This window comes from Cynocephalus volans, chromosome 7, assembly GCF_027409185.1.
Source record: "Cynocephalus volans isolate mCynVol1 chromosome 7, mCynVol1.pri, whole genome shotgun sequence".
NCBI lineage: Eukaryota > Metazoa > Chordata > Mammalia > Dermoptera > Cynocephalidae > Cynocephalus > Cynocephalus volans.
Window position 1 is genome coordinate 104938655 of NC_084466.1, and position 12749 is coordinate 104951403.

The following is a 12749-nucleotide window of genomic DNA, read 5'->3' on the forward strand; positions in this document are numbered from 1 at the left end:
AGAAACTTTTTTAAACACAGGATTTATCTCTAAAGCTTACATGTGAGGCAGGCAGACAGACGTCTGACTTTAAAACAGATGGAACCCCAGAACATTTCCAGGATACATAAATCTGAATTTTGTGTTATATTTTATGCCTGAGACAGCTAACCAATCCAAACTGATGGCTAGGGTTTCTGTACTCATTATTTTTCCTATTTTCCCTTTCTAACGTCCAAATTTAATAATTCAGTGTTTCTTTCATAATCCTATGGATAAGCATTCCAGAATGATTTTTATAATTTCTTCTGTGATCTGTAATCATAAGTGTGTGTATATACTGTCCATCATTTAATCAAGACATAGTTAACAATAAGTAATACTAATTCATGGAATCCAACATATGTACTTTGACCAAAAAAAAAAAAAAAAAAAAAAAAGAAATAAAAATTACCACTAATAATATGAGTTTATTTTATATTAAAGTTTTCAAAAAAATACACTTGTAAAATTACCCATATACCGGGCTTACAATAGCCTTTACAAACAGATTAAAATTTTGCAAAATTATTTTCTCTTAACTATTAAAGTACACAGATTTAAAAAGTGCTACAAGAGAAAATGTTAAGTCAGGGTCAATATTTGAAAAAGAGTTAATATACATTAAATTTGTAGATTACCACTAAAAGATTAAATCTTAAGAACACTTAGGGAAAAAAAGGTGTACTGTTCTTTCAGAAAGGTTTAATCTTAAATGATGTTTACTAAGAAATATACACTGCATACCACAATAACAATAATTTCAAAATATGTGTAATTGCTTCACAAATGAATCAACCTATAGAGGAGAAAACACAGGAAATTGCTTTTAAATATATATTAACTCCTGAATTTTCCTGGTAAAAGATAATCAAATGAAAATTTAGTCCATTCCAATTAAAAGTACAAATTACTCATATTTAATATAAGATAGTATTAATATGTTTTTTAACATAAAAGTTCAAGTATTTTCCAAAAGCACAAAGTGTGTTATTCCCCTCCCAAAAAAGAAAGGAAACACATTTATCTAACCAATGTTTTACAGAAATTTGGAATATTTACATACTATATAATACTGTGGAAATCTTTGGTGGTGATGTATGGAATAAAATCCCTGAAAACATGTTAATAATTTTGTTCCATCAATCAATGTAGTCAAGTATTTATAATTGGTAATGCTGTCAGGATCATTTTTTAGCCAAATACACACATATATAGTGAAGTGTGTGAAGGGGACCTTATGCAGGACCTATGTCAGTTTACATCATTAATGACTTAGCAATAAGGCTTATTTCTGGCTCCTTTTTATACCAGAAATAATATGGTAAACCAAAGAAAAGATCAATTTTTACTCCTAAACAAATTTTGAAAATATTTAAATATTAGTGAACAAGCTGAGTAAATGTACAGTAAAATAAAACACTGGCTACAATTTCTGGATAAACTTGAACAGCTACCAAAATAGTGCCCTAAACAGGTTTGTGCATCTAATGCTCATGCCCCAAGTGGCATCAGGGGAAAAGCAAGGCACTGTGGTCTATGGATAAATTTATTGTTTTTAAAACCAGTAGACCTAAAAGCAGAGAAACAAAACAAGACCTGCTCCATCTTAAAAGAAACAAAAATGTATAAGCTTATTATACAAAGTTCAAAGGAAAGGCCATGCTAAAACACATGTAAGGGAAAAGAACCAAAATTTTAAGAAATGTAAAAGGAGAGAAAAGAAATAATAGAAGAGCAAAATGGCATCATTTGTTTATAAGGATGTAACAGTAAAAATATATTAGAGGAAGTGGTAGATGTGAAGGAGTACAGTTAAACAGAAGGAACTGCATTACCTCTCTAGACCGGTGTTGTCTTTGATGAAGCATTTTGATTCTAGAATGGCAGAGGGATAAGTAATTCCTCCTTAGAACAGTGTATGAGTTTACTAAAGAATAGGTTTAATACTGAGATTAGACTTAAAGAAAAATAAAATGGTGCAAATTGGCCCCCACAGATGTTCTTGATACTAAGTCACTTACATGACCTTATTAAGCAATTTGAGATGACACTGCCTTTGAGTAGAAAAGACAAGCATGGTGTAGCATTTATATTGAGAAGTCTAGTACCAGGCAATATAAACAAAACTCTCTTCCAAGAGTTTACAATTAGAATTCATAGGAATTTTGAGCAGAAATTAGAGTCCTTCCAGAGACTAAGAGGCTAAAAATCAGTCAGGGAGAAGTAGATGGAGATATTCATAGAGTTAAACTTTGGAAGAAAAAAATTGAATAAATTTTTATCTGGCATTATATATCAAGAATGCGAAATAATCTAGAAAATATTTTAAGACTAGTATCAAAAGACAGTGTATGGGGCTGAGCCCGTGGCGCACTCGGTAGCGTGCTGCGCTAGCAGCGCGGCGACGCTCCCGCCGCCGCGGGTTCAGATCCTATATAAGGATGAGCGGTGCACTCCCTGGCTGAGCGCCGGTCACGAAAAAAAAAAAAAAAAAGACAGTGTATGAATTATACCAAGGTACTCTTGAGTAAACATTCTGTTCTGTCAATACTTTGCAGAGGTCCTGAATATACATTCCCAGTTGGCTTCATTTCTTCAAAGGTGGAAAGGTCACAGACCTCACAAATCTCTCATTGTGTTTTCTTTTGGACAAACAAGTAGAACAGTCTAGTAAATTATCTGAACAAGTATAGTAAGTATAAATTTGATTATTGATAACCAAAACAACCACCAAAAATATATTGACTTCGGGTTCATAATGCATAATTACCAGTGCAACCTAAAAAGCCTCAGAGTTCAATAACTCAAAATCCCTTGGATTCCAAAAATGGTATTTTTCTAATAGCTTCTAATATGTAGGATTAATGATGTCTGTGTTTTGCACTGACATCCATCTTCAGGAAATTATCTCAGCCAGAAGAGATTCAAATGATTTTAGTCAACGCTGGATTTATAAACCAGCAGCACATATCAATGTCAAGCTTGTGAATGGATTGGCTGTTGGATAAAAAAACTACCATTTAAAAAAGCTGGAAATGTAACAGTGTTGACAAAAACATGCTAAGTCCAGCTATAATGTACAACTAAAAATGGAAAGCTGGTTAATGTTTAAAATAATTTATGTGTAAAGAAGATAATTAAAAATAGTTAAAACTGAACATGTAGCTATATTTTTATATTATTAACTCCAATGAATTTAACAAATGAAACCTACAGGAAAAGAGATAATGTAATTCAAAGCAAAAATTTGACATGTCAGACTATGACAAATGACAATAAAGAGAGTGTCAATAATATTTAAAGTAAATGTACAGTTGTAAAATAAGTAAACAATTTTCACTGTGCAAAACTAGTCAGGAACAAAAGTGCTATGTGGATACCTGGTTTTCAAATATTTGTTTCAAAAACTTTCAGTTGATGGTGGAAAAACTACAAAGTATTATAAAAGTAAAAATTTGAAAAATATATAAAACATACTTTATTATCTTACATTATGTCCTTGTTATATCACTGCCAGATCAGAGGTCTATTTAATTACTATACTCACGTGATAGATATAATATGAACGAAGGTAAATGCAATACAAAACCACAAAGGTTGGTGTATCCTGAACCATTAAGACTCTTTACAAGTATACTGTGGGTTTGTGTTTCAAATTATATCCCAGGCACTCAACGTTGTTTATGAATTTGAAAACAGCACTATTTTCTAAGATTTCTGATATATATATTAATAAACATTGCGCAACTACCTTTAGTAGTCAATATTTGGAAGCAACTGTTAAAGAAATAAAAACTATTTAAATTCATGAAAGTAAATCCTATCATTGCCACAATTTAAAGAATAATTTTAATGTATAAATCCTGAATACATCATGTTAGACAATGAAGTCGATGCATTAGCATAATTTGTCTTGGGATATTTGAAGTGGAGATGACTAAAAATACACCTGTGGTCTCTTCTTCACTCTATATTTTAGTGACCCATACCGCACCTGAAGAGAGAAATGTGTTATTACTAAAAATTAGATGATCACTTTTTAAAATTAGATAGGATTTAATAGTTCACAATCATAGTAATTTTTTAAACTTTCTGACATAAAGAAGGAAGTATCCTGTAAGTATGTATAAGATGGTATTACTTATATATTCATTAAAACATAGTTGGTACTGTGGTGGATTTATGCTACAAATTATTATTACTGATAAATAAAAACATTAACCTTAACGATCTCAGGCCATTCACAGTCCTCCACTGCTTTCTGGGCACAAAGACAATATATTACTATAGATATACTTTTACTATTTAATCTTCATGTAGCATTGGTTGAAAGCAAACTTAAGTAGTTGATTTTGTTAGTTGCTTTCCTTGTTTATGCATAGGGCTGGCATTGGGTATTCATAACCATGTGATTTGCTATGTGGAAACACCATTTTCTACTTACAGTGAAGGACTAGGAATTTACCATTGTCAAATTTTCCAGAGATCCTACTATATCTGATCTGAATAAAGAATTTAAATACAAACTGGTGCTCTACCATTCCATTCCTTCATTTATGGATCATTAATACTCTAAATGATAATGCAGCAGGAAAATCCCTTAATACTAATCATTAGGAAAACAACTCTACACTTGACTAACCTCCTTGCGGCCTTTGACGGTTTTCACAGATTTCATGCTTTGCGATCTTCGAAGCCCTTTGCGTGTTAACATCTCATCATCTGAATATGGCCCATCCACTTCTTCATCTGTTTTCTCGTCTCCATCTTTCAGTGGAATTTCATAACCTACACAAGTTGTCAAAAACAGTATGTTTTGGTAAAAGGATGCCAGTCAGCACTGGCTTTTCACCCCCTGTCTGTCTGAGGTTCTCTGTGTGGTTTGCATTTGCTCAGTTACTCCTCTCCCTTTCTCATCCGGAATGTGCTTCCTGCCCTTCATCATTAATCTTTGTACCTTGCACTATTCTAGATGAAGTTCATAGCTCATTTCCTCCAGGAAGTTTTCCCTGACCATTCTTATTTTTACTATGCAATTTTCAGAATAATTAAAAAACTATTTTTCAGTGAGTAACACATTCATCTTGTTAAAAAATCAAACAAAGAATATGAAGGTACTTCAAAAAGTTCATGGAAAAATCATATTGAAAGATAATACAAATCTTTCTCTGAACTTTTTGAAGTACTTTTGTAGATATATAGTGAAGTCTCTTCCTACCCTTTCTCCTTTTCATGAATTCTACACAACCCAAGCATTAATGTACTTTAGCCTGTCATTTGAACCTTTGACTTTACTTAGAAATTAAGGTTTTTCCCTCCATGTGTCAAATCTTTTGTCAAGACTGGGAATAGTAGGGTCTATTTAAAGAGTCAAAGAAGACCCAAATGGACTAGAAGTTTGGGCAAAATAAGACTACAGGGGGCAGGTGATGGAGATGTTAGACCAACCCTGTTGCAGCTGTTCATATAAAACCCAGCTAGACGGGCTACAATATTAGAAACACCACAGGCTATGATGACAGATGTTAGTCAAAGAAAATAGCCAGCATTAGGAAGGTTAGTGAGAGACCACATGGATATGCTAACAGGCTGTTATGTGTAATTATAAAGACTCACTATTGGCCCATATGAAAAATCCGGGCAGTCAGGCTGGGTATTATTAGGAAGTCTCAGAGCATCCGGAGGCTGGGAACCAGGGACAAAAACTCTTCCATTCCTGAAGCAGAAGTTCTCAAACTTTAGCACATATTAGAGTTACCTGCAGAACTTAATTCACAGATTGCTGGGTCCCCAGAATGTCTGACTCACTAGGCCTGGGGTGCGGCTGAGAATTTGTATTTCTAACAAGTTCCCAGCTGATGCTTATGCTAATGGTCCGGGCCCACACTTTGAGAACTACTGCCTGAGGATCCTGGAGAGTTAGACGGGGGCCCATCTAAGGCAACCAGAGTACTTGGTAGGTTATAAAGACAGGGGCGAGGTAACAAGGCCCCAGGAAATTCCAAAATTATCTTTTAATAAAGATAAGGGGCATAAATACTTAAATCTTCAGGTTAGGAAAAAGTAGAAGGGTTTCCAGGCTCAGGAGGTGACAAGGGATGGATTCCTTGCACATGAAGAAAAATACACTGAACAAATGTTTATTAGTCTGTTCTCCCAGACATGAATAATTTGAGAGTCACTAAGCAAACCACAAAGAGTTGTTAATAAGCTTCTTACTCTCATAATAACATGAACAACTTTAATTGTATATTAGGCAAGTACAATTTTATGCTGCCAGACTTCTAGGATAGAAATTAGGAAGGATTTGGAAGCAGAAACAGTCATTCTTTAGGCCAGAATACTTTGTTTTCCTGCCCTGGTCCAAGGAAGTGTGTTCTGGGTAGAAGAGACAGCACTGGCAGAGGGCTAGGGCAGTGGGAGCATCACTGCTAGGAAGAACTGTAAAGCGGCCAGTGTGGCCAGAAGAGGGCATGGGGTCAGCAGTCTTCGGAAAATGCTCCTGAAGCAACATTAAGTGGAAAAGAATGTACAGATAGAAAAACACAAAATAAAAACAGAAAAATGAAATTATCATATGTCATGGAAGTTGGCTTTTAGGTGATTTTAAATTCTTCCATTTTTCCTTTTTGATTATTTGCCAAATTTTTATTTAAAAATAGTATTTCTTTTATAATTGAGGAAAATAAACCAGAAAAAAAATTGACTTTAGGTTGTCATTTCTAGATTTTTTTTCTATTGCTGTTGCTTATATAATATTCCTGATATTAATATGGTAAAACATAGAACAAGGAATCAAGGAAAGAGTCAGAAAGAAAGCAACTGTGATTGAATAGTTCGCTAAGGCCACAGATAAAGTCTAACACTATAGTTCAACAGACATAGTCCTTGCTATTTTACTTGCCTCTCATTTTGTATGATTAGGAATTGAATTTTATTCAGAAGCTGATTATACATCTTATTCTTTCCTTCTTTCCCAGTTTCAGCTAAAAACAATCTTATTAGCTTTCTAATTACAATTTCAGAAAAAGTGATGATTCATTATTCCACAGTATTTTTAAAATTCTATTATCTATGAGGCAGTGTGCTAACTTATGGACATACAATGATGAAAAAGACACAGCTGTCTTTTTCCACCCTTAAGAAACTTACAGTCCAACAGGGGAAACAGACTCTAATGGGCATTACAATAAAAAGGAAATACCATACTAAATGCTATAAACAGAAGATAAGAACAAGGTGCTATGGGAGCATACAGAAAGAGAATGAACTCAGCCTGGTGGGGATGGGAGTGCAGGTTATGACAGAAGACCTTGTAGGAGGTGGCAGCTAATAAGGTAAATCCTGAAAGCTCATGGGCCTATCCACTAGCACATGATGGAGTGGGAGAACAGGGATGGGGAGCTAATATACCACGCTATCCAGTCTGGACTTCATCAGGGAGCAGTGGAGGAGGGGGATGGCGTGGGCATTGAACTATTTTAAGCAGAAGCATGGTATGATTAGATTTAGGTTCTGTAAAAGATTTTTCTTGCATTTTGAAGAATGAATCACAAATGGATGAGACTGAAAGCAGGGAGTCTAAGTGGGGAAGTTATTGCAGTATGGCTGGTTAGAAATGATGGAATCCAAGGAGTGAGGACAGAGAAAGCAGCTGAATTTGGGATTTATTAAGAGATAAATTGATAAGTTTAATTTAACAACTCTTAAAACCAATCCCTGCATCAAAGAGAGGGAAGACATTAGAGTGAAGTCAAATATTTTCATTAAAATATTTCCTTTTTACTTAAAACCTGAGTGAGTTCCTTAATTATTGTTCAAAATAAAGGGTATTGTTTTATTTCTGATTTTAAGAGTAATAGATTAATTCTTAAAAAGTCACTAAAAATCTCACTACTCAGAGCTAAATGCTATTAACATTTTAGTACTACCCTTCCAGACTACTGTCTGTGTGTGTACATTTGTTTATTATTCACTTTTATTTTTTGATGCTGAAATCAGGATAATTAGTACATTCAACATTACACAATGTTATCATTTTTTTGTGGCCCTTTACCAATTTCTTGCTAAATCCCCCTCACCCTCCCCTTTCCCACCTCCGCTAACCTTAGTTGTGTTCTTTCCTTTTGAAAGTTCACATGTATGTACATTTAAAAAATAACTTTACATATATTAATCCATTTCATTATCTACCTACTGTGTCTCTACAGTATAGAATCACAGCACACAAACCGTTTTGTTGTCCCCTCCTCCCCAGTCTAGATATGTTTTCATGTCAGTAAGTACAGATTGACATTATTATTTTTTTTCATGGCTAATAAACCACCTTTTTGCTTAATCATTTCTCTTAGGCATTTGGTTTCTTCCAATATTTGCTATTATAAACAATAATGAGATGAACGTTATTATATATACATCTTTGAACACTTATCTGATTATTTCCTTATGGCATATTCCTAGAAGTTTCTTGCTGAGTTAAAGGGAATAAATTTTGATTACTACTGCCAGATTGTCATGCAAAAGGATTATTCCATTTTAAACTCATAAAAAGTACATGAGAGTGCTTGTTTCTCAACATCCTTGCTGTGGTGGCTTAAAACATATCCACAAATTCTCTGACATTCTTCTTGCCTTCCCTTAAATCTCACAGGACTTTGTACCTGCCTCAACAAATCACCACAAAAAAAAAAACGTGCTGTAAGTGATGGCAGGACTTCTGCCATCTTCTCTTGGGACACTGTCTCTGGAGCCTTCAGCTGCCAGGTAAGAAGTCCAAGTACCCTCAGAGACCACATAGAGACCACACAGAGAGATGCTGAGGATTAACCATTGTAGCCTCTGGCTGTTTGACTTTTCCCAGCTCAGACACCAGAAATGTGAGCTCTTCTTTGAGGTTATGACTCCAGCCCCTGCTGCTGTCTGATCACAGCTGCAGGAGACCCAGTAAGAACTGCTTTGCTGAGTCCAGTCACCCCCAGATCCGTGAGCAAAATAAAGGAGTGCGATTGTTTTATGCCACTGTTTTGGGGTGGTCTGTTCTGCAGCAATAGGTAACTGAACAGTTACCAACACAGCACTTTTTCTGAAAAATTTTTTTTTGCCCATTTGGTAAGCAATAATTACCTTTATTGCTATTTTAGTTTACTATCTCTTTGACCACCTGAGGCTGAAAATTTTCATGTATTTCTTTGTCAGTTGTATTCTTCAGTAGAATTGATAAAAATAATTGGTTTGCAAGTGTTCCTGGGTTGTTTAAAATCTGAATCCTTTTTCTATAATATATAATGGAAATATTTCCGACAGTTTGTCTTTTTTATGGAAAAATCTCACAAACTTTTACATTATATTTTCTGATGTTTTGATGTCATGCTTAAGCATTTTTATCTGTCCTAAGAATATAAAAATATACACAGGAATTTCCTACTCATGGTTTAATTTCTTACATTTCAATCTTAATCTTCTAAGAATTTATTTTGATCTAAGGTTTGAGGCAGAGATATAACTTCATTCTCTACCCCATCTTTTAAGTCTATCAGTTACCTTAACACCACTTATTAAATAATCCACCTCTCTCCCATGAATTTTGAAAGGCCATTTTTTTTCATTTGATGAATTTTCATGTATATCTGGACTTGTGTCTACTTAGACTATTATTATCTTCTCTTCACCTATTCCATTCCTAGAACAATACTACTTTGTTGAGAGAAAGTTTGGGTTAAATTTTTTCCTTAGGGAAGAAAAGCTCAGAATATATACCATTTGGTAGAAAACTTGCAACTTGGGCAATGTAATGCATTCTAGATTTTAATTTCATAACTGAACAAGTATCTTTCTTGTATTGCTACCACTTCATATTTTTATAAATCGCTATTTTAATTTCATGGCTTGAAATTTAACCAAGAACTACATGGCATCTCAATGTCTTAACATATTTTAGTCACATCATTTTAAATTTTATAGATGCACATCATTAAAATAGTGTTACAGATTTTCAAATTTATAATCCTGTTTTCATTTAGATAACTGGAATATAATTCTTAACCAATTCTAAGGTATATGAATAAACTGCTGATAAAGAACTCAGATATCTGGTCAAAATCAGCAAATTATATACAGCAGACTGTATAATCAAAATCAATATACCTAATTTTAAATACATATTAAGAAATGCCTATATTACAAACTACTTTTACATTATCAATGTATTAATAAGGCTGACGGTTCAAAGTTCAGTGGTTCCTCCCTCTTAAAGCCATTACTACCTTAATCAATGGCCAATGCTTAATGACTACTTTTAGATAACAGCCACCAACTTTGCAAAGTTATTCATTCTTGGTAGAACTTGGAAGAATGTTCATTATTTTTCCTTTTTAAGGAGGAACTGTTGTTTTATTTTTCAAATTGATTTTGATTATAAAGGATGATTTTCAATCTCCTCAAAAGAAAACTTATACTTTTAAAAAAAAGATCAAATAGGCCAGTACCTTATAGACTTAACACATTAATAAGAAATGTCCTTAAGATCTTAGTTCTCAGCCTTGCCTCTAATCAAAATTTTCTTATATGTGATAAAACGACTAAGGGACTATGTCTTATTTATGTGTATGTTTCTAAGCTCATGATAGCTTATTAAAGTTTTAGAACATATCAACTATGACATGCTTACAGTTTATATTAGAATATGCCTACAGGGCTGGCTGTTTAGCTCAGTAGATTAGAACACAGTGTTATAATACGAGGTCAAAGGTTCAGATCCCTGTACCGGATAGCTGCCAAAAAATAAAAAAAATTTTAAAAAAAGGAGTTCTGTCTGTAGATATATATTTAAAAAAAAAAAAAAAAAAAAAAGGAGGAAAGGAAGAGGAAGAATATGCCTTCAAGTTAGCTCTTGGACGAGAATATGTAATTATCATATTTTCCATTGGAGTTATCCTATTTTCAAATTGAGTCTTATTTTGTCACAGCACTTACAGCCAAGAATATTTAGCTATAATTCTCTTTATATGTCTCAGTTTGAGTAGAAATAGTATTGATCACAGGTCAGAACTAGTGCTGGTGGTGAGGAGGTGGTGGTAACCACACCCACAGCTTCTAAAAATTCATGGCAGCACAAGAGGCTATGGCCTTTTTGTTAGCTGGGTGATCTCTAGGGTCAGCAAAAGGCAAGTACCATCCTTATTTAGAGAAAATTTAGAGAAAAACAACTACATTTAAATGTACAACTCAAAAATATAAGCTTAAAAGTAAATTTTGTCTGCCCAAATTCAGATAGTTACCATGTATTATTTTCATATCCATCTTGACCCAAAAGCCCAGTTATGAAAGAACCACATAGTAAAAGAAACAAGCACACCTGCTGATTCACTGGGGGCTGGTTTACTTTTCTTTTTTGCTTCCGGTAGAGGTTGATATGGTCTTTGTCCCACAGGCTCATCACCTTGGATAGCTGTTAAATCATGCATACTGAAACTTCTTAAACGTTCAGTTATTGCTCCTTGGCTCTATTTAACAGAGAAGTGATACATCCAAGAAAAAAAATACTTTAAAATATTTAATATGCTTACATTTAACATCCCTGAACATTTTAGTACGATAATTTCAGAAAAGCTGAAAGAATTGTACAGCGAACACCTATATATTGTTTATATTTTGTTACATTATTTGTTACATATCACCTATCTACCATCTATCCATTCATCAATCCATTTTCTTTCTTAGGCATTTCAAAGTAAGTTGTAGAAATCAGTACATTTCATTCCAAACATTTCAGCATTATATTTCATTTTAAAATGTGAAAAATGTATAATGAGCTTACCCTCAGAGTAAACAGCATCCATAATTTTGCTCTTTCCTAAAACTAGTACATTGGGGGTTAAAGTTTATAATTTAGGATGACTTTTTAAAGTAAAAGAGACACTGTTTTAAAGCTAAACTATGTCAGGAATGGTAATGGCTCTACCTAGAACAAGGTAAAAAAATTTAAGAGCCAAAGAATCTTGAATATGAAATGATATTCAGTTAATGAATTCACTATCTGGCAGGACATATCTACTATTATACAATTCGACTTTAAGTCATTTTGCCTTAACAATATGGTAGACACCAGGCACAGGTGGGAATTTAAATTTAAACTAATTAAAATTAAATAAAGTTTGAAATTCAGTTCCTTAACTGCACTAGCCACATTTCAAATGCTCAATAGCTGCATGTGGCTAGTGGATACTGTATGACAGTGCAGATAAAGAACATTTCCATCACTGCAGAAAGTTCAATGATTTTCATCACTGCACACTTCTGAAAAAGACATTTTCTGAACTTTTCAGATAAAACTACATTTCCCCCAAAGTATAAAGCTTTGCAAGAAGGAAAAAAAGAAAATTCTAAATTTACCCCTTTTAAATTTGCATAGCATATAGATGACTCATTTCTTTTTTATAGCTAGATTTAAAATATTCTTCTAAAAGTTTTTTACACTTATTATTTCTTTCTTCTTTTCACACATGTGAATTTAAGTTATAAAGTTACCATAGAAACTCATCTATAATGGTTCATCTCAACTTCAAAGCTGAAGGTGCTACAAACGCTGGGGCATTATTGCTAACTGGTATTTTACACTCAAGAAAAAGGTCTTGATTCATAAGTCTTGATTCAGTACTCTGGGTTAGTGACACCATATTATATCAAAACCAAATGCCATTTCCATATCCCACTTGAGCTTTGTGTTTCTA

At 33.6% G+C, this 12749-nt stretch overlaps 1 protein-coding gene across 3 annotated transcripts in view; it reads right to left on the bottom strand.

Annotated features, from left to right (window-relative positions):
• Positions 1-3851: 3851 nt before the first annotated feature.
• Positions 3852-12749, bottom strand: part of REEP3 (receptor accessory protein 3) — an 80731-nt gene continuing 71833 nt past the window's right edge. For all 3 annotated transcript variants that reach the window (XM_063103413.1, XM_063103411.1, XM_063103412.1), the window contains 3 exons: positions 11375-11522; positions 4664-4809; positions 3852-4015 (listed from right to left, as the gene is read on the bottom strand). In XM_063103413.1, coding sequence (XP_062959483.1) covers positions 3959-4015; positions 4664-4809; positions 11375-11522 — 351 coding nt within the window. In that variant the 3' untranslated portion in view covers positions 3852-3958. The remainder of the gene's footprint in view (positions 4016-4663; positions 4810-11374; positions 11523-12749) is intronic.